Source organism: Peromyscus maniculatus, chromosome 3 (assembly GCF_049852395.1).
Source record: "Peromyscus maniculatus bairdii isolate BWxNUB_F1_BW_parent chromosome 3, HU_Pman_BW_mat_3.1, whole genome shotgun sequence".
Lineage (NCBI taxonomy): Eukaryota > Metazoa > Chordata > Mammalia > Rodentia > Cricetidae > Peromyscus > Peromyscus maniculatus.
In genome coordinates, this window is record NC_134854.1 from 146,345,507 (window position 1) to 146,368,210 (window position 22,704).

General features: G+C 39.0%; 2 protein-coding genes across 2 annotated transcripts; both read right to left on the reverse strand.

Moving 5' to 3' along the window:
• Nucleotides 1-312: 312 nt before the first annotated feature.
• LOC121828242 (uncharacterized) lies at nt 313-2,369 on the reverse strand. The gene is given in 2 exon segments (XM_076567942.1): nt 313-633; nt 635-2,369. Coding segments are annotated over 2 exon segments (1,902 nt in total). The 5' UTR covers nt 2,281-2,369; the 3' UTR covers nt 313-377.
• Nucleotides 2,370-4,405: 2,036 nt separating this feature from the next.
• Nucleotides 4,406-12,929, reverse strand: Clec4e (C-type lectin domain family 4 member E). The gene is made up of 6 exons (XM_006991160.4): nt 12,757-12,929; nt 11,869-11,964; nt 10,329-10,418; nt 9,254-9,405; nt 8,500-8,615; nt 4,406-7,563 (listed from the first exon to the last, which is right to left on the reverse strand). Exons 1-6 carry the CDS (start codon nt 12,791-12,793, stop codon nt 7,407-7,409), a joined length of 648 nt encoding a protein of 215 aa, XP_006991222.2. The 5' UTR covers nt 12,794-12,929; the 3' UTR covers nt 4,406-7,406.
• Nucleotides 12,930-22,704: the final 9,775 nt, after the last annotated feature.

Consider the following 22,704-nt stretch of genomic DNA (forward strand, 5'->3'; position numbering starts at 1 on the left):
ACAATCAATGAAAGTACATCATCTACCCTTAGACCAAGCTTCTTGCTAACTGTGCTTATACCTTAAATAAACCTATTTCTATTAATCTATAAGTGGCCACATGGCTTGTGACTTACCATTATCTTAATATGTTACTTCTCACAGCAGCTGAACGTGCCTCTCTGCCTCAGCCTTCACTTCCGAGAATTCTCTTGGCTTGTTCTGCCTATACTTCCTGTCAGGCTACTGGTGAATCAGCATTTTATTTATACAGAGTGATATTCACAGCAGAGATAAATTACACACTAAAAGATTTACCGTTATATGGTTGCTCTGAGTTGTGACTAGGTAATAACACATTGATTATATTCATAGGGTTACTCTCCAGTATGTGTTCTTTAAAATACTTTAAGATGACTGGGCTGTGAAATGGCTTTACCACACTGTTTACATTCATAGGTTTTTTTCTCAATCATGTTTTCTTTCATGAAATTGAAGACCATTGTGATGAGAAAGGCTTGAACACATTGATTACAGTTGTATGGTTTCACTCCAGTATGTGTTCTTTTATGCCTCTGAAGATGAGAGTGATGAGCAAAGACTTTAACACACTGATTGCATTCATAGGGTTTTTTCTCCAGTATGTGTTCTTTTATGTCCATGAAGATGACTGAGCTGTGCAAAGGCTTTACCACATTGATTACATTCATAGGGTTTTTCTCCAGTATGTGTTCTTTTATGTCCATGAAGATGACTGAGCTGTGCAAAGGCTTTACCACATTGATTACATTCATAGGGTTTTTCTCCAGTATGTGTTCTTTCATGCCTTTGAAGATGACTGGGCTTTGAAAAGGCTTTACCACACTGATTACATTCATAGGGTTTTTCTCCAGTATGTGATCTTTTATGTACTTGAAGAACACTTGGCCATGCAAAGGCTTTACCACACTGATTACATTCATAGGGTTTTTCTCCAGTATGTGTTCTTTCATGCCTTTGAAGATGACTGGGCTTTGAAAAGGCTTTACCACACTGATTACATTCATAGGGTTTTTCTCCAGTATGTGTTCTTTTATGTCCATGAAGATGACTGGGATGTGCAAAGGCTTTACCACATTGATTATATTCATAGGGTTTTTCTCCAGCATGTGTTCTTTTATGTCCATGAAGATGACTGCTACGTGCAAAAGCTTTACCACATTGATTACATTCATAGGGTTTCTCTCCAGTATGTGATCTTTTATGTACTTGAAGATCCCTTGGCCATGCAAAGGCTTTACCACACTGATTACATTCATAGAGTTTCTCTCCAGTATGTGTTCTTTTATGTCCATAAAGATGACTGGGCTGTGCAAAGGCTTTACCACATTGATTACATTGATAGGGTTTCTCTCCAGTATGTGTTCTTTTATGTACTTGAAGATCCCTTGGCCATGCAAAGGCTTTACCACACTGAATACATTTGTAGGGTTTCTCTCCAGTATGTGATCTTTTATGTACTTGAAGAACACTTGGCCATGCAAAGGCTTTACCACACTGATTACATTCATAGGGTTTCTCTGCAGTATGTGTTCTACCATGCCTTTGAAGAGTAAAGTATTGAGCAAAAGCTCTGCCACACTGATTACATTCAAAGGGTTTCTCTCCAGTATGTGTTCTTTCATGCAATTGAAGGGCACTGTTATGAGCAAAGGCTTTACCACACTGATTACATTCATAGGGTTTTTCTCCAGTATGTGTTCTTTTATGTCCTTGATGATGACTGGGCTGTGCAAAGGCTTTACCACATTGATTATATTCATAGGGTTTCTCCCATGTATGTGTTCTTCTATTCAATTGAAGAACTTTCCAATAAGCAAAGGTTTTGCCACATTGATTACATCTATAAGGTTTTTTAACCAAGTGTGTTGTTTCATGCCTTTGAAGATGACTGTGTTGTGCAAAGGTTTTACTACATTGATTATTTTCATAGGATTTCTCTCCAGTTTGTGTTTTTTCATGCCTTTGAGCATGACTATGACATACAAAGGCTTTACCACACCCCATATATTCACAGGATTTCTCTGTGGTATGAGGTCTTTCATGCCTTCCATGTTTTAGAGAATTTTGACAATGTTCTTCAACTTCAAGATCTTCCCAATTGTAACCTATAGCTGTGAGGTTCATATAGGTCTCCACCATCACATCTTTGTAGAGATTCCTCTGTGAAGGATCCATTAATGCCCATTCTTCCTGAGTGATGTCGACATGCACATCATTATAGGTCACTGCATTCTTGTCAGGGGTTCCTAGGTCAGCCATGCTCTCTGCTCACCTCCCTGCAGCAGGGCTCACAGCACAGCACACAAAGCCAATAGCACCAGCTCCTCTTGAAAGCCAAGTCTGAAACCTATGGCCAAGCATATCTTTTAAAGTATGATTAGACCCTTCTATAACTGCTTGTCTTATAGGATTGTGTGCTATACTTGTTGCATGAATACTAAATGGTCTCATAATAAAAACCCAGAGTCAGATGTTGGGTAAATGCTGAAAGATCAGAAAGACAAAGGAACAAGTCACAGTCACTTCTCACCTCACCAACTCCTCAGCCAGTCCTGTCTCCATGAATCCTCAGACTGAATGCCTCTGAGTCCTCAGCCAAAAAGCCTCAAGTTCCTGTCTCCTCACACTTTATACACCTTTCTCTGCCCAGCCACTTCACTTCCTATCTCAACCTTCCTAGTGCTGGGATTAATGGCATGTGTGCTTCCCAAATGCTGGTAGCAAAGGCATGAGATCTCAAGAGCTGGGATTAAAGGCATGTGACTCCCAAGTACTGAGGTTAAAGATGTGTGACACCACTGTCTTGCTGTTTCTCCTTTAAACTGGATTAATCTCATATAGTCCAGGGTGATTCTGAATTCACAGAGATCCAGATGGATCTCTGCCTCCCAAGTGTAAGATTAAAGGTGTGTGCCACCACTGCTTGGCCTTTATGTTTAATCTAGTGGCTGGCTCTATCCTCTGATCCTCAGGCAAACTTTATTTGATACACAATATATCACCACAATACTTGTAATATGCTTTATGTTGAAATATGCAACAAACTGTTTCATTTTACTAGAGACATGATGGAGCATTGTCAGTCTTAATTTATACAGATATTCCTATAATGGCCATAACTTCTAAGAACTCAAAGCAGTTGGCCATTGAAATCCTGAGTATGTATCCATGGTATGGTACACATACTTTAATTTTCCAAACTCTGAAAAATGAAACACACCCATTTGCCAAATTTAATTTCTTTGAGTACCTTTTGGGTTACTTCTTGCAGGTGATGGACTTTGATTACACAAAGAACAAATAGAAGAGTTCCTTATAATTTCCTGGGCTTGTTGCCAAGTGATAGAAAAATCTTTCTTCAAAACTTTGCTATTAACATTGTAAAATTCTGAGGCTTCTCGCACATTTTATACCAATAGCTGATCAATTTCATTATTACTTTGTACTAGAGGGCCTGGTAGACCTATATGGGATCTGGTACATGTTATATACAAGGGATTAATTCTATTTTTGATTATTTCTTGTAATTGAATAAATAACAAAGTTAATTCTGAATCATCTGGAATAAGTTCTGTGGTTTCAATATGGATAACAACTCTTTCTGCATATTGAGAATCAGTAACTATATTAAAAGAGACAGGAATATCTAATGATACCATGAGAATAGCATATAATTCTGACTTTTGAATAGATTCATACTGGCTTTGAGCCACGCTATTTAAATTTCCTGTCTTATAACCTGCTTTTCCTAATTAATTTGCATCAGTATAGAATGTAGCGAGTTCCAGAAATTGGTGTTCCCCATACAGTATGAGGAAGGATCCAATTAGTTCTCTTTATAAACCAAAGTCTCTTTCTTTGGGGATATTTGTTGCTAATCTCTCAAAAAAAATTGCTGCAAGCTCTTTGCCAATGTTCATTTTCTGTCCACAATGAGGCAATTTCAGCATTAGTAAAAGGCAGCACAATTTCTCCTGGATGAAGTCTTATTTTCCTTTATAGATCAATTCAGAAACCTTTTCTGCATAGGTCTTTAATTTTTTTTTACTCTGTGTGTCAAAAATACCCATTCTAAAATATTTTCTTCTCTCTGTATAGGAATTCCTGTGGGAGAATGCACAGAAGGTAAAATAACCAGAATATAATCAAGTTTTGAATCCAAATGATCTACATGTCATCCTGCAATTTCTCAGTTGATACTTTTCTTGGACTATTTAAGTTCTTATCATCTTGTAAAGTTTGAAATAAATTACTTAGTTCTTGAGTTGTCAATCCATTTGTAGGTTGTAGCTAGTTCATATCTCTCAGCAATTTTTGAAAACCATTTAGAGTTTGTAATTGAGCTCTCTGGATTTGTTCTTTTTGTGATTGTCGTTTTTGTAAACCAATCTTATATCCTAGGTAGTTAATGGAATCTCCTCTTTGTGTTTTTGTATTCTTTTCAGGAGCCATTTGTAATACCCAACAAGACAAAATTCTCTTTACCTCTTCAAACATGTTTTCTAAGTTATCTGCATCTGAATCAGCTAGTAAGATATCAATCATATAATGATAAATTATAGATTGAGGAAACTGATTACAAATTATTTCCAATGGCTGTTGTATGAAATATTGACACAGGTGGGGCTGTTTAACATCCTTTGTGGAAGAACTTTTCACGGATACCTTTTAACAGGCTGGGAGTCATTATAAGTAGGCACTGTGAAGGCAAATTTTTCTCTATCCTGTTCTTGTAAAAGTATAGTAAAAATGCAGTATTTTAAATCAATAACTATAATAGACCATCCTTTAGGTAATAAAGAAGGCAAGGGAATTCCAGGCTGTAAAGAGCCCATTGGCTGAATCACTTTATTTATGGCTCTTAAATCTGTCACCATCCTCCATTTTCCAGATATCTTTTTGATGACAAATACAGGATAATTCAAAGGACTGGTTGATTCTTCAATATATTGAGCATCTAGCTGTTCCTGTACCAGCTATTCTATTGTCTGTAATTTTTATGATGTCATAGTCCCTTGTTCCACCCACACAGGTTTGTCAGTTAACCATTTTAAAGAAGGGCTGTTGGTACCCTTGAAAGACCACCAGCTGTTGTGCCCTGCTTATGTACAACCTGAATGGTCTGTGACTGCTCTTGATAATAGCTCTTAAAATTTCTCTTAGAAACATTCTTTATTTTATGGTTTGTTTCTGAGATTGGAGGAATGTTAATCTGGGTTTTCTATTGCAGCAACAAATCATGTCCCCATAAATTGATTGCTATGTTGGCCACATATGGTTTGAATTTACCTATCTGTCGTTCTGGCCCTATACACTCAACCCATCTTGCACTTTATTTTATCTGAGATAAAGTTACAATTCTTAGAAGCTGAGCATTTACCTCCTGAAGAGGCCAATCTTGATGCCAAGATTTAGTGAAATTATGGTTACATCTGCATCTGTGTCTACCAAACCCTCAATTTCAATACCATTTATTTCTATTTTTAGCTTTTGTCTCTGATCATTTATGGCAGTTTGCCAAAATGCTCTCCTGAAAAATTTGTTTTATCTAATAAGCTGTTCTGTCACCCGGGGCAGTATGGTTTTAAACAACAGGCATTAAGTTTTTAATTTCTCTGTGGAGGGTTTTCCCCAATGCTGACAGGGAATTATTTAATCAAAGTTGACATCAGGGCCTATGAGAGGCCCCTAAGGCATTTCCCAATGGCAAAGGATTACCTTGTCTGTCCCCTGTTGATCTGCATTCATTAGTCCAATGTCAGCCTTTGCCATACCTTCTGCATAGTACAGAAGGCTGGGGCCTTCTGTTTGGACTATCTCTAGAAAAAAACATCATTTCTAGGAATGCCTTGCCTGCAATACCTTTTTAGATGACTTTGTTTACCACAATTAAAACATCTAACCTTTTGATTTTTCTTTAAAAATTTTAGAAATTATTTCTCCTCTCCAAGTATTATCATAAGTGTAAGATCTAATATCAGCTTTATTTTTTATCCAATAAAACTTCTGGTGATTCTAGGGGCACAGGGGACATATCTCAACACAATAAAGGTAATAGAAGACATCCCAAATCCCAGCATGGATGGCATGGAGCTCATGGAGTGCTATCCTCAGAGGAGAAGCTATTGACAAGGGTTGGTTGCTGGAGGAGTTGGAGTGCAGGATGTGATTTTTGAGAGGCTGCCCATGCTCCATAGAAGATATTACACCCAAGTGCATACAAGCAGCACTGAGCAGACACTATGGGTTTCAAAAGAAAAGGAGCACATGAAGCTGGGAGGGGAAGGAAGTGAGGTGGCTAGGGGTAGGTTGTAGTGGAGCAAATGAGAATGGGTTTGTTAAAAGTGAATTCTATACAGTGCATGAAATTTTCAAACAGAAATAATTTTTAAAAATGAATTAGAGAGTCAAATGTATGGTTGTAAGATTTCTTTTAGTTTAAGTGACTTTGTGTTTAAAAGAAGGATTTTAATTTCAAAATCAGATTGTTAAGATGCCTAATTGAAATACTTGTAAAGACTGTTAATATATCAAATTGATTTGTTTAGTTAAATTCCCCTACTCAAGGATACATGTTATTCCAGCGTGTGAATGCTGCTGAAGATCTCTTTATGACTCTGTCTGGAAGAACCATGGTCTTCACTGACAGAATATCATATGATAAATGGAAAGTCTTGAGACAAGAAAGTGTGAAACTGAACTTCTAAAGGGCAATCTCACTTTGAACTCTGGTTCTACTTGAGCAGCAGATACAAACACAGGCAAGATCCAGTTGATAGAGGAAAACACAGAGAAAACGGAGGTCCAGGGAAGAGTGGACTAGACCACCCGTCTGTTTGGAGCTGAAGTTTGGCCTTTCCCTATGGAGATGTGCTGATGGCCATGCCATTCTTCTGAGCTGCAGTAAGCCTCAAGACTCACAGATGCTTCTTCCTTGCTGTTGGAGAACATGGACATGATCTATGCATTAACAACATGAGGAGATAAGCTAGATCCTTGGATGTCGAAAGAAGAGGAAGATCTGGTGACCATCCAAAGTCTATAGATTTCTTCACTAGACTGCATACTCACTCTCTCTGTACCTATATTTTCATTTTAATTCTCATAAGCAAGATGGATGTCAAAAGAACAGTCCCTTTTCTCTTGCTGCATTTATTAGTGGATTATTCCACAAGTTCTGAAAACAGGACTTGCAGGTTATGGCGAGAACATCGGTCAGTACTAGGGATTTTAACAATGGAACAAGTCACTTTTACTTAGAGTAACACACACTTAAGTGGTCCTTGTGGTCCATAATGGATGTTTTCCCATGTTGGATTTTGGGTGTTGTTACATTCCTGTTTCTCCTCACGCATTTAAATCACGTCTCCCCTGTTCAATTGCATTTAGTTCGAAGGACTTATTTCTGGCATTTCACAAATCCAAGGCATGCTGTAAAAACACGGAATATCATTCCAATTCTTCCTGGGATTTCCAGAGTCCCTTATGGTGACACAGTCCTCCACATAAACTATATTGTTAGGCTCTCCAGCATCCCAGAAACTGTGAAGAGGAAACACAGGAGATTTTCAGTCTCAAGAAAAGGAGTCACCACCTTAAACAACTTATATATCTGTCATTTAACTATCCTTTTGTGAAGTGAAATTATAAGATCCATTTTTACCAACAAAGAAACACCCGCTTGCCTATGTCATCGGCTGGTGGGCTCTTCCTGGGTTTCTATACTGTCGTGCTGCTTCGTAGACTTGGACTCAGAAAGAGATGTCATGGTAAGGGTTACCTGGACTGGTGACAGGGCAGATGCGCTGCCTCTGTCCCCCTACCTCACGCTACCCTCGCTCTCCTCCATGTTCTCCTAGGGCATCATTCACTGTGCAGTGAAGCACGCCTCCTCAGGACTCAGGGCAGCCAAGCCCTGGACTCACAGCTGCCGCTTGTTAGCTGAGTGGGTCCCTCATTCCCTTCCTCATTTAGTTTCTTCAAATGCTGGATAAAGATTAATAACATTGATATGACTCCAAAACCTATAATTATTTCAATAAAGAGGGATAATGAAAACCAATTGTAAACTCTAAAATGTGATGTTATAAAGACACAAGGCCATTATTAAGGGGAAGGGCGGTAGGATTAGAAGAGTATTCTGTCCTTTCTAAGTCACTATGTTTCACTTACTTATGTTTTAGAGCATAAGATTTAACTTTACTCTTTTTAAAATCTACACTGTAGATAACTTAATCTACACTACAGTTCTGATTTCCTTATTATTTTCATCTATCATTCCTCTTCTATTCTTTTGGCATTCCTAGGGAACAGAAGGGTTAGGAGCCTGTGCCTCCAATTTCCTTCCCTGTATTCAGTATCACCAATGATGGACCTGAACTTGCATCATCGGAGCAAAAGCCATTCTGAGAATTCCCCTCAGCGTGGTCTCACTTTAGGATTACCTGATGTAACCATTTTCCCACAGGATGTACTTACCTCAGGTTCTCTGTGAAAGGTGTGTCATCAACCCATTGCCACTGGCCCTCCACCACCTGGTCTGTCAGTCCAATATAAAACTCTTTCTTCTTGGGTTTTGTATGAAAAAGGAATTCCTGAGGGAGAACATAACAATGGCAATAATAGCAACAACAATGATGAAGAATGTGATCAATTATCTTGGTTCTGAAGAGATGCTGAAAGTAATTAGTTTTTAGGAGAGGTGAAGCAGAGTTGAGACTAGATGATAGATAAGCAATCTTAAAACTGTAAGATTACTGAAGACCATTTCCTAATTTTTTTATTGTGAGAAATTACAAGTAACACAATTCAACAGATAAAAACCCTCTAGCCTCTAAAAGAGATTCTATGTCATTCATTCAAAGTTGGTCTATAACTAATGGCAGTCACATCTGATGTATCTATCATGAGAAATTAATCAGAGTCTGACGACAATGGGTAATAGTTGTTTGCCCTCATTCATACAAAGTATTCGTCAACAAAATATTATTCTAAAATCAGCTCCCACTCCCCGCTCTTCTGGTTAATATCGGGTCTCTTCAGATAAGTCAACCTTTAAAGGTTCTCGTAATGCCGAGCCTAAAAACAAATCATGTGGTGGAACAGTGGCCGCGGCAAACATCTCAGCCCACTCCTTTGGCAAACAGTTGTGGCTCACACCTTGGGCACAGGTTTGGGAGAAAAGATCAGCGAAAACATCCCTTCCACACCGAGGAGCCCGTTCACCAATTACCTGCTCTTCCGGTGTGTTGATAACCACCAGGTGAGCCCCCATTTCTGAGCAATTCTTTAAACTTGATGGCCAGGTCAGGGTGGTCGTGGAGAAAAAGTAACAACTAGACTGAAAATGTTTCCAGTTCAAAGGACAGCAGTTCTTGACTGAACCTAGGAGGAGAGAGGCTTCAGGGAGTGTCGGGGAATTTGGCTTGTGATCCGGTGGAGTCCAACACTGGGAGCCCCGAGCTTAGAATCTTTCTAGTAGCCCGCACCGTGCTCTCTAAGACTGTTAGGTAATTCCAGTGTCAATAAACACAAGTAGCAACTTTGTCTTCGGAGCAGAATCTTTATTTTCTAGATATCAGGACTAGTAAATACAGCGGTATGTGCAGTTTACCTAGGTCAGGTAGTAGCCTCAGAACCCATGTTTGTGTGCTTAGGCAAGGCCACTCTTGAGTCTTCTCTGGGTGACTCCCAGGCAAACCCTCATGGCGGCTAAGCTCTGTACTCTGACCAATCCTCTGAACCCCAATAAATGTTTTAGAACTATAAAATTTCAGTTGTTGACATTTACTGAACTAAATCTCTCTTAATTGAAAGACAAAAAAACCAAAACCCTGTGGCTTAAAGAAGTAACTTGCTTTGCCAGCATCCAGTAGCATTTTGCTATGTCTTGGACTACGCTGATCTATAAGAATATTTGAGTATTTTTTTCTTAGGTATTTAAAAATTCTCTGTACATGTTTTTCTCCTCGACCTCATATTGGAAGCAGATAAATGAAGAAAAACTTCCATTACTGGCAATAAATCCTTTCTTTTTCAGAGTTCTCATTTAGATGTATACTTGAAATTTATGGTCAGGGTTTATTGTAATGTTCCTGAGATCTCTGGCCCAAGGACGCCTCCATTTCCAGAGTTCTGTCCCTCTGCTCTCATCAACCTTCCCCCGCTCTCTGCAGACAGGATTTATCATTTCATTTGGAAAAACAGAGACCAATCCCACTATAGTTTCCTTATTCCAAAGACAATCAAGAAACTAAAAATAAGGTTGTCGTATACACTTTCCTGATCAACTTGGCAGACAGTTGTACCTGATGTGACACTGTAGCAGGACATCTCCTTGACTGTTTCGTGTGACTGTAACTTTTTCTGCTCGTACATTAGACAGCTGCGATATGTTACTGCAAGAAGAGAGGGTTATGGTCAATGCCTCATACCATTTTTTGTAATGAAATCCTTGCCCTCAGCTTTCTGCTCATAACACAACAGCCAACAGTGATCAGGAAGTTTCCTTACCACCTATTTTCCCCTTCACACTGGGATCCACTTCCTCAAAGAAAGAGTAATTCACATTTCATGGCTTTCCTGACTTAACAAAGAATAAACTATTTCAGATCAAAAGTATGTTTGTAGTCCCTCCTATGCCAAGTCTAACCATCTAAAAATCTTCCATCCACAAAGCAAATTCCTGTGCCTTTAGTCCTGACCAGTCATCTAAGCTGCAGGTTAACATTTCATCAAGCAAGTTGGCCTAATGACAGTGGTCTGAAAGGAAGAACTCAAGAGCACCAAGGGGATGGAAAATATGCATCACAAAAATGTGTAGAGATGACTGAAATTCAAATATGATTTTAGACTAGTTGTGTTTCTGGCTAAGGAAATAGCCTGAACCTTGAGGGTGAATAGGAAGGAAAATGAAATTAAAAAGCACTATAAATCTGGTCAAAAACACATTGCAGGGGACATCATAGGCCTAACTATGAACCCTGCTGTTCAACTGAATTAATCCAGTGTCAAGTTGCCATCTAGATATCTGTGTTTATATCCTTAGGTAGAGGAACACTATTTGGTCTTCATCAGAGGAGTCTCTCCTTCTGCTGAATGTTCCAGTGAATGGTGGAGAATGCAGAAATGGATGAGTGCTCAGCTCTAAACAAGACATTTGCCATCCACTTTATGGCCCAGGGAACATTGCAGAAGAAGGAAAGGGTAGAAGAGCCAGAAGATAAGGCAAAGTGCTGTGGAATGTCATCTTCTGGACCTGACACAGCTATTACAATCTTAACCCAACAGCAGCCGCAGGTGACCACACTGGGCTTGCCATAGAGTAGGCCCATTCACTCTCAGGCATGGCTGGAGGAGGGCCTCTGGAAACCCTATCCTTTGTTGGGCTCTTGCCTATTGATAGATTCAGAGAGTAGGGAGATTGTTCCCTTCAACTGTGTCCCCATTGATGAACCCTACCTCCCCCAGTGGACACCCCGATAGTGATCATACAGATGGCCCATGTTAAACTAAATGGGTCACAAAGCCAAACCAAAAGTCATGAAACTGGGAAAGGCACCATGTGGAAATTGATAGTGAAGGGAGGGACATGAGAGGATGTGAGAGAATGAGTAATCGGATTAATATATATATATATATATATATATATATATATATATATATATATATATATATTTGAAACTATTAAAAACAAAATCAGTCAAGAATAATAAAGTATAACATATATGAAACTTTGTTTTAAAAAAAAAAACTCCTTGTAGGAAAAGTGATGCACTGCACTGAGCAAGAATCTACTGCTAGTATTAGCCCTGGAGAAATGGAGTGACTTTGACTTTCAGAACCCACCAACACATCTGGTGACGAAACAGACACTGAGAAACAGGATGGAGGCCCCAGCCATGGTCCATGAGAGCACTTGGGAATTTTTGAAACATCCTCTCTCTGTAAGAAGAAAGATAAAACACACGGTGGATCTTCCCAAAGCAACATACAAAAGAGATTTGAGTCAATTCTATCCTTGCCACTTCCTATTCATAATTGCCTGTGTCTAGTGATCCCCAGGCTCGCCCATGAATCCGTTGTATAGAGATGGCTTGCCCATGAATCCGTGTTGTATGCAGATTGCTGGGCCTCAGCCCCACCTTGGAGTTAGCAATTCAGGAGAGTTGTGTGGAATCCGTCTGGAAACCACACCTTAAGAACCCCTGCTGTAATCCATTGCTGGTGTTAAGACATGGACTTAGGTATACGATGAGCTTTTCATTTCTAATTCCTCCATTTGAAATGCTTCCACATCTTAAGGCCTCCCCTCTTTATTTCCTTCCTTCTTTTCTTCTCCTTTTACTTCATTTCCCCCTTTGCTTTTCCAGTCTCTCTCCTACTGTTGTCTTCTCCACATCTCATTTTCAAGATCTTCATAAATTAAATAAAACATAACAGTCAAGCAGCAGGTGTTCCCTTTTCCCCAACATACATTTACAGACAGGTAGAGGGAATTCCACAGAATCGAAGGACTTGTTCAAAGATATTCAGAGTATCACAGAAGGTAGAAACAGCAGAGTGGCAGCCCTTCCAGGACTCCTCAGCAAGCTTTCTGCTAATCCTGAGGACCCTTCTTCTCTTCCCTTCTCGTTCCATCTCACTGTGCACTCTTCCATTGTCCTACCCTTAACAAACTTTATACCCATTCTAATAAAAGAGCTGTACAAGCAAAGGAAGGCTTGAAGATTGTACCTGTGTGATAGGATGCAGATGAGTTCATTGAAGACATTCTTCTTTTTTTCCCCGTTCTTCCCTTTCTTTCTCCTCTCAACTTAGTAAGAACCCTAGAAAGTGAGTCTCAGCAGATGAATGCTTCACCCGTTTTTAAAAGTTCAGCCCTAACAGAGCTGATATCACAGTGTGCTAATGTGCTCTGTACAATTAAGTCAGAATTTCCTTTCTTGCACAAGAATAGGGAGTTTATTGGACAACATGCCACTTCTCACTCCAGACCACAAAAGAGGAAATGATGAGGTAGGTGATAAGCATCAAGAGAAATGGCTGAGAGGTCTGAAAAAAACCTTGTTTTATTTTAGTAGGTAAATGCCTCTCTTTCTCCAAAGTCTAACTTTGGCACTGTGGGACTCAGCACCACATTCTAAATTCTGTTTGTTTGTTTGGTTGGTTGTTTGGTTGTTTGGTTGTTTGGTTGATTGGTTGGTTAGTTTTGTTTTATTTTTTTGTCTGTACCAAGTACACATTTGTTCACAGGAGGCTGAGACTCTGAATTCTCCCCACACATAGCACACAGCTGGGTGCACAATGTGCATATTTACAAGTTAGCTATGGAGAGTTTCTTTTCATCTTTTGTGTCCCTCTTTCCTTACCAGCTTTTGGACACTCACTGTGTGAACTCTGGCCCCCTTTATCAAGATGTTAACCACTGGATTATTTTACAGATCAGCCTCATAGTATTTTGCAAGTCAGTTCAACTTCTTACAGTGACACACAATTTCTGCAGATTCAATGGGTACTTTAATTCTATTTTATTTATTTGGAAATTTTAGAGAAGGAACAGATTTGAGTGTCAGAAGAAGCAGTTTCAGCTAGACATTAGAATGGAGTGCTTCTCTGGAATCTTCCTTAGAAGACACTAAAAGTCACATTAGCATCACTTGTCTAAAGTTGTGAGTGTCAGGAGGCAGAAGTGCTATACACATGACTCGGGAATCCCCGTGTTTGGTGAGCCAGACTTCCTATATGCTACACAATATTTTTGGTCTCATGGAAGCTTTCTATTATTTCAATAGATTGGAAGTTTTCCTCACTACTTTTCATTTTCAGACACATGAATTTATTTAAGTATTTTAAATCGTACTTTTAAATTCATATGACTTTGCATTTTCACTAAAATTCCACATGCAAAAGTTTGGTCCCTAAGAAGTTTTGTGGACTTTAAGAGCTGAGCCCTTGTGAAAGGCCCTTAGCGTCCATGGTTATGAAAGAGTCTGATGTGTTTTAGTCTTCTATGGTTTCTTGGCTTCTGTTTTGGTGTGCCACCTTTATAAAGACTCAAACCACGGGGCTGCCCAATCTTTGACCTGATGCTCCAAACAAGCATGCCAAAGAAAACTCTGTTTCCTTCAGAAATGACTCATGTCAGGCATTTTATTATAGTGATGGTAAGATACATAACATACACATTATACATCATACATGCATTCAATATACATATTGTTAGTAAAAGCTATTAAGAAACAGAATTGTCATAGTAAGTTTTTTATTAATCTTAATAAATCAGTAATAACTTATATTAATAGTTTTGCTAAAGGTTATATTATTTATTATAAATATGCAAATAACTAGATATTACAAAGTAAATATTTTACTAGTCAGAATGTATATTTATATCATTATATCTTTCTCTTTTGCAAATGTTAATTATGCATTATAATGGACTTCATTATGACATTTTCATGCACGTCTATAATGCACTTTTATCATACTCACCTGCTGGGGGATGTCTTTCTGTATGCTGTGAATATATGTTGTTTCCATTGGTTAATAAATAAGTTGTTTTGGCCTATGGCAAGCGAGGCAGCTTAGAGGCAGGCAGGAAATCCAAAGAGAGAGAAAGGTAGAGTCTGGAGAGATGCCTGCCTGCAGCCCAAGCAGCAAGATGCCAGCAGACTGGTAATGCCACATCCACATGGCAACTTATAGATTAGCAGAAATGGTTTAAGTTATAAAAGCTAGCTAGTAAGAAGCCTGCCATAGGCCATACAGTTGATAATTAATATTAAGCCTCTGAATGATTATTTTATAAGCACCTGAGGGACCCTGGGGCTGGGCAGGACCAGAGGAACATAAGACTGGAGGAACACAGGACCACGAGGCCAGGTGGGATCTGAGAAAACTTTTGACTACACTCACCCTATTACCCTCTTTTGTTTTCTTCTCATTTCCACTGATCCCAGTCTTCTTACAAGCTGGTCTTCCTACATTTATGATTTTTTTCCTGTAACCCATTGCATTTTACTAGGGCTTCTTGCAGGGTGCTGGGTGAGAGATTATTTACAGATGCATAACTCCACCTTCCTGATCTTGTTTATTTATCCCTGGTGGCCAGTTGTGTGTGTTTCTCATTCTCTTCAGACTGAAGCAATACGCCTAGAATCCTCTATAGAGATGCTTAGGGGTCATAAATTCCTATCTATTTTTACCATGGAAATTTTTTACTTCTCATTCAACTACAGGTGTAGTTTTATTATACATAATGCTCAAGGTTGACAGGTGTAGTCTTTCGGAATTTGGAATGCATCTTTCCAGACTCTTCTACTTTAAATGTTTCTATTGAATAATCAACCTGTTGTTATTCTGATGAGTCTGTCCTTGTAAGTGACTCTGCTTATCTCTGCCGCAGCTTCCAATGCCCTTTATTTTGTATTTCTGGTATTTTAACTATAGTGTGTCACGTGAAATCTCTTTTCTGATACTGTCTATTTTGTTTGCTGTAGGTCTGTTGCCAAGTGGATAGACATTTCTTTCCGTAGACTTGGGGAATTTTCTACTGTGACTTTTTTGAAAATATTTTCTGTGCTTTTGTGTTGTTGGTTGTTTTTGCTCTTTTGGGGGCTCACCAGCCAACTCCCAAATAAATACACAAGAAGGCTTATTCTTAATTATAAATGCCTGGCCTTAGCTTGGGTTGTTTCTAGACAACTTTCTTTAACTTAAATTATTCCGTTTATCTTTGGCCTTGTGGATTTTATCATTCTCTATTCCTGTACACCTTTCTTTGTTTCTTACATTCACATGTACTAAATTCCAATTCATTTTTGTCTGGTAAAGTTAAAGAAAATACTCCATAATCTATCCTATCTTAGTAAATCCAAAATTTTATACTTAATTGACTTTCTATCATATCTAAGGAAAACTGCAACTATAACTATCTAGTCTTCAACTCCATCAAAGGCCCCAGAGGGATATAATATAATTTAAGTAAACAAAAATTGCATTGCAAACAACTCTAGATGACAGAAACATCTGACTGCCTGGACAGTCATCCAAATTTCCTCTGCAATGGTGGGGCATCCATCTTCAACCTACAGGCCCATAGTATCTGGCAGACTTTTCAATGAAGCAGGAAATTTGAAAGAGTGTCCCACCTATATTGGCAAAATTTGTTAGTCACTTTCCTCTGTGTCCTGAAGAATGTCTGGCAGTTTCTTCTGTGAAGCAGGAATCCTGAAGGACCATCCTGCATTGTTTTAGCAAAGTTCAGCAGTCACTTTCCTGTGGGTCCTGCATGTCCAGTTTATACAACATACTGTCAAGCAGTCCAGGCAAGAGCAGCTTCTTGACTAAATGGCAAGCCTTCCCACATTGAAAGAAAACTCCACAAGAAGTTTCTTCGATGCCCATCATCTCTAAAGTAAATTGGTGCTGCCAGGAGCAGATGTGTCTCATTGTCATGAAAAGCCCTAAGTTAACAAAACATTTTAAATGCCATATTCTGTAGATCTTTGAAAGTTTTGAAGACCATCTATCTAAAATATATCTCTATATGATCTGGAAAGCATATCTAACATATTTATAATTTTGATTGTTATAACTGACTAACCTATGTTTCCTGATTATCCTATATAGTTTATAATAATAGGTTTCAAAAACTAGAACTTCACCCTACATTTCCAAATGAACTGCATAGGCATAATACCTCAAACAAAAAAAAACATAATACAATATGTCGTAACAAAAACAACCTTAAATTTTTATCAATATACAAAAATCCTTTAAATAAGAGTAGAAATATATATACAATGTTTTGCAACAAAAGTTACCTCAAATTTTTATCAATATACAAAAGTCCTTACAAATCCAAAATATTTGAGATTAAAGGTTTTTTAGTTTAAAATAGATTCAATAATCTACAATATTATCTTATCATTCCTATATTCCCCTAAATGATAACAAACATCCATAACCCACCAAATAACCAAAGACCACTCACACCCCCCAACTCTTTGGAATGTGGGCATCATTTTCTCTAGACTGCTTTCTGCTGTCTGTGGATGAAGCATCTTCAGGGTCCCAGAGAGAAAATTTGAGATAATGACCAAGTTCTGGTAAGGCCAGTAGTAATCTTTGTTGACAGATATCTCCTGCCAAGATTCAGGAGGTCTTCCCTGATCCATTTAATTCCTGAAGGAACCCACAACCTCTCATCTCCTGTGGGAACAAAACTCCAAAGCATTCTTTATTTCCATTTGACAAATATATTTCTTGGCTTCCTTTTTAAAGGTAAGGAATTCTTAAAATATCTAGGTTGGATTATTTCAGCAGCCCTTTCAACTTCATGTCTCTTAGCAGCTGTTATTTGCTTATCAACAGTCAAAAACTTCAAAATCAACACACATTCAAAATGTAACATACAGGATCCCAACTCCCTGTGTATCTCCCATCTTACTTGGCTTTTTTCTTTTATATTACTTGTACTGTTGTGGTGATATTGTGTTCCCCAAAATATTGTGCACCCTAATAAATTCATCTGGGGTCAGAGAACAGAACAGCCACTAGATATAGAGGCCATAAAGTGGTAGCACACACACCTTTAATCCTAGCATTCCAGAGGCAGAGATCTGTCTGGATCTCTGTGAGTTTAAAGCCACACTGGAAACAGCTAGGCATGGTGACAAGAGCCTTTAATCCCAGGAAGTGATGGCAGAAAGCAGAAAGGTATATAAGGTGTGAAAACCAGGAACTAGAGCTGGTTAAGCTTTTAGGCTTTTGAGCAGCACAGTTCAGCTGAGAGGCATCCAGTCTGAGGAAACATCCAGCTGAGGAATTGGCAAGGTGAGGTAGCTGTGGCTTGTTCTGTCTCTCTGATCTTTTGGCATTCACCCCAATACCTGGCTTCAGGTCTGATTTTATTAATAAGACCTTTTAAGATTCATGCTACACCATCTCTTTAAAGACTTTTTTTTTAAACTATTTATTTCTATGACTGTCTATACCCATTTTCTTTTCTTTCTTAAGCTGGAACCTGTTTAGAGTTTGTTGTTGTTGTTGTTGTTGTTGTTTGGGGTTTTTTTTCCATCTTGACCTCTTTTACTGTGTATCTTTTAGCCTTTTTTGACTGCACAAACAAACTTTTAAACTGCCAACCTACACCTGGATCCTCCACGCAGCTCTCTTGGCTGGCTCCACCTGCTTCTCAGGTCGTGAAAGCCAAGCCTAAAGCTCATGGCCCAGTTGGAGATGTGTGACCAAGAACTGCATTCAACCCTCCTAGAGCTCTAACATGCTGGTGCTTGCACCATGGCAGGTGTTTTTACTTAGTTTTTGTTCCTACTTAACATATTGGCTGCTCAAGAGCTCACCAGCAGGCAGAAACTTTTAAAGGTACTGTATTCTCTTTTATGTCCTCCCCCAGCTTTCTTAGCTCTACGTGGCAATACTGGCACATGTTGGTACATCAAAATGTTGTTGGTTGTTTCTATTCTTTTGGGGGCCCACCAGCCAGCTCCCAAATAAATACACATGGAGGCTTATTCTTAATTATAAATGCCTGGACTTAGCTTGGCTTATTTCTAGCCAGCTTTCTTTAACTTAATTTGCCCTGTTTATCTTTGGCCTTGGGGCTTTTATCTTTCTCTATTCCTGTATACCTTTCCTTGTTTTTTACTCCATCACTTGCTGTGTAGCTATGTAGCTGTCCCCTGGAGTCCTCCTCCTTCTCTAGCTACTTTTCCTCCCAAATTTCTCCTTCTATTAATTCTTTCTGCCTGCCAGCCCCACCTGTCCTTTCTCCTGCCTTGCTATTGGCCATTCAGTTCTTTATTAGATCATCAGGTGTTTTAGACAGGCAAAGTATCACAGCTTCACAAAGTTAAACAAATGAAACATTGCTGTAGGATGGTCTGTATGTCAAATTACTCTGATTGGTCAATAAATAAAATACTGGCCAGTGGCTAGGCAGGAAGTATAGGCGGGACTAACAGAGAGGAAAAAAGAAAGAACAGGAAGGCAGAAGGAGTCACTGCCAGCTGCCACCACAAAAAGCTGCATGTGAAGATTCCGGTAAGCCATGAGCCATGTGGCAAGGTATAGATTTATGGAAATGGATTAATTTAAGCTATAAGAACAGTTAGCAAGAAGCCTGCCACGGCCATACAGTTTGTAAGCAATATAAGTCTCTGTGTTTACTTGGTTGGGTCTGAGCAGCTATGGGACCGGCAGGTGAGAGAGATTTGTCCTGACTGTGGGCCAGACAGGAAAACTCTAGCTACAAAACATAAACAGAAGTAACACACCTTAAAATAATATTCCCAACACTTTTGTTGTGGTATTCTCTTCCTTTGTGTCTAAAATGTGAAGATTGGTTGTTTTTATTGTGCCTCAGAGCTCTCCCATATGCCAAACTAATATGTTTTCATTTGTCATTGACCATTACTGAATGATAAAATTCCTCTACCTTGTCTTCCAGTCCTGATAGTCTCTCTTCAACACTGTCTATTCAATTGGTGAGGCTTTCCACTAGGCTTACAGACTTTTTCTTTTCTTTTTTTTTTTCTTTTTTTCTTTTTTTTTTTTTTTTTTTTTTTTTTTTTTTTGGTTTTTCGAGACAGGGTTTCTCTGTGTAGCTTTGCGCCTCTCCTGGAACTCACTTGGTAGCCCAGGCTGGCCTCGAACTCATAGAGATCTGCCTGGCTCTGCCTCCTGAGTGCTGGGATTAAAGGCGTGAGCCACCACTGCCCGGCAAGTTTTTCATTTCTAGCCTCATTTCAGCTTAGCTTTTCTTCAGCAATTGTATTTCATTATTGAATTCTATTTTCACAGTTTGAATTGACTTCCTTACTGTTTTTTTTAAAGATTTTTTGGTTGTTATTGTCTTGGAGTATATTTACGCTTTCTTTCAATTGTTTGAACAGAGTTTTAATCATTCTTTTGAATTTTTTGCCTGTAAGTTCTTCCAAAGTGTTCTCATTGGGAGCAACTATTCTAGGATTTTCTTTTTGTTGTTGTTCCTACAAATCACCTTTCTTCTTGCAGTCAGGTATTTATGGTATTCAGGAAAGGACTAAGTTGTAATAAGACTGACTCTCCTTTTCCCTGGGCCCATGAGTCTACTCAGTGCAGTCAGCTACTGTTCTGTGTCATTTCTATCCTCCTTCCGGTTCCCAGTTTTTGACATTAGTTGTGGAACTCCCTGTGCCTGGGTACCATGTCTTGCTTCAGATCTGGTCCCCCTGTAGGTCCACAGCTTCTGCCATGAGTTGTGAAACTCCATAAATCTGAGTGCCTATCCCTAGGTCAACTTTTATCTCCTCCCCAGGTCAACAACTTTTGCTGTGATTTATAGAACTCCCCAGTCCTGTATGCACTGCCCTGAGTCAGCTTGAGTCTTTTCCCTGGATCTGCAGAGTCTACTATGAATTGTGAAGCTCCTTATCCCTCTGAAGACCTTATGCTTGGTCAACTCAGTATCCTCTAGGTCTACAGTTTCCTCCACACATTTTGGAGCTCATCAAGCCTAAATGTCTTACTCTTGGTCTATTCTTATCTCCTCCCTAAGTCTGCAGCTTTGGCCATTCATTGTGGAATCCCCCTACACATACCTGTTCCCCTTACCTTAGGTTAACTCATGTCCCTTCCTTGGGATAATAGCTTCTGCCTCATGCTGTAGAGGTTCCCTTGCCTGAGTGCTTTATCCTGTTCAGTTATGACCTCCTCTCTGGGACTGTAGTTTGCTCTTTGAGTTGTGGAACCCCACTCCCTCAACTGAGTATTTGACCTGGATGGACTCTGGTCTCTTCCCTTGGGTCTGTAGCTTTTTTCCATGAGTTGTGGACACCCAAAGTCTGGCCCTGGGTCATTTTTCATCCCATCCTGGTCTTTTAATGTAGGCATGTACAGTTATAAAAACTTCCTCTTAGAGCAGGGTTCATTGTATCTTACAGGTTTTGGTACAATGTATTTTCATTTCATTCAGCTATCTTTATTGAATACCATTTTCATGTTCTGTATTGATTACCTTATTCATTCAGTTTTGTATTTGTGTCCTTATTCATTTCTTTGAACATATTTAATCCTTCCTTTGAATTACTTGTCTGCCACTTTGCTTTTGCATTGGAATTTTTACATCTGGTTAAGGGTGTGTGTGTGTGTGTGTGTGTGTGAGTGTGTGTGTGTGTGTGTACCATTCACCTCCCAGTGAGAGTGTTTGAAATGTTCTGAAAAGAAAGTTATAGAGTTGAAGAGTAAATGATCGGAATAGAATTAGAAAGTGAAGAAGTCAAATATCTCTATTTGCAGATGACCTTATCCTGTATCTAACAGACCCTAAAACTCCACAAAAAAAAAAAAAAAAAAAAAAAAAAAAAAAAAAAAAAACCTCTTAGATGTGATAAACACATTAACTGAATTATCAGGATTTAAAATCAACATACAAATCAGTATCTTGTTTATATGCCAATCACATGCATACTTGAGGAAGAAAAAGTAAAACAACCCTACTCATACATGTGCTGAAATTTTGTTTATAAATTCACTAAAACTGCAAGAAGTCATTGTGAAGTCTTGAGCACATTCTAGGCTGTTGGACACAATTGTTTTTGTTGCTCTTTACCCACAACAGAGAGTCAAACAAGGTTATTAATTGTGAAAATAAATGCATTTATTTGGCATTTATTAAAAATTTTGGAAATGCGCTTCTAAAAATCATTTTGCAGAGATCACAAATTGTTTCTTGAGAGCACATTGGAGAATAATTACACCATTCATTTATACTATTTAGCACTTTAAAATTTAGCTATTAAAAAGTAAAAGATCTCTACATCTGCTTCCATCAGTCATTGGATGAGAGTTCTATCACAACAGTTACGGTGTTCGGCCATCCGATCACCAGAGCAGGTCAGCTCAGGCTTTCTCTCAACCATTGCCAGTAGTCTATTGTGGAGGTATCTCTGTGGACTTCTGGGGACCTCTCTAGCACTTTGCTTCTTCCTATTCGCATGGGGTCTTCATTTATCATGGTATCTCTTTCCTTGTTCTCCCTCTCTGTTCTTGGATCCAACTGGGATCTCCCGCAAACCTAGGGCCTATTTTGGGACATTTTGCTCAGCCTAGGTGAAGGGAGGAGGGGACTGGACCTGCCTGAACTGAATCTATCAGGCTGAGCTGAATCCCCAGGGGAGTCCTTGCCTTGGAGGAGGTGAGGATGGGGGTGGGTTGGGAGAAAGGTGAAGGGGGATGCGGATGCGGGAGGAGGGAGGACAGGGGAATCCGTGGCTGATATGTAAAATTAAATTAAGTATAAAATTTAAAAATAAATAAATAAAAGATGGGGGCTGGAGGGATGGCTCAGCGGTTAAGAGCACTGACTGCTTGCTCTTCCAGAGGTCCTGAGTTCAATCCCCAGCAATATGGATGTGGTAGCTCACAACCATCTGGAGTGGAATCTGATGCCCTCTTCTGGCATGAAGCTGTACATGCAGCTAGAGCTCTCATGCAGTAAATAAATTTTAAAATTTTTAAAGTAAAAGATTATAATGTGTAATCAATAATAACAATTGTATCTATTATTTATATAAAATTATAGTCAATAAGAAATTCTAATATGCATTATAAATTGCCCAGTGTATCCTGAAGTAATTGAAACATGTTCAGTAGAAGCCAGATAAACATGCATACATCTGG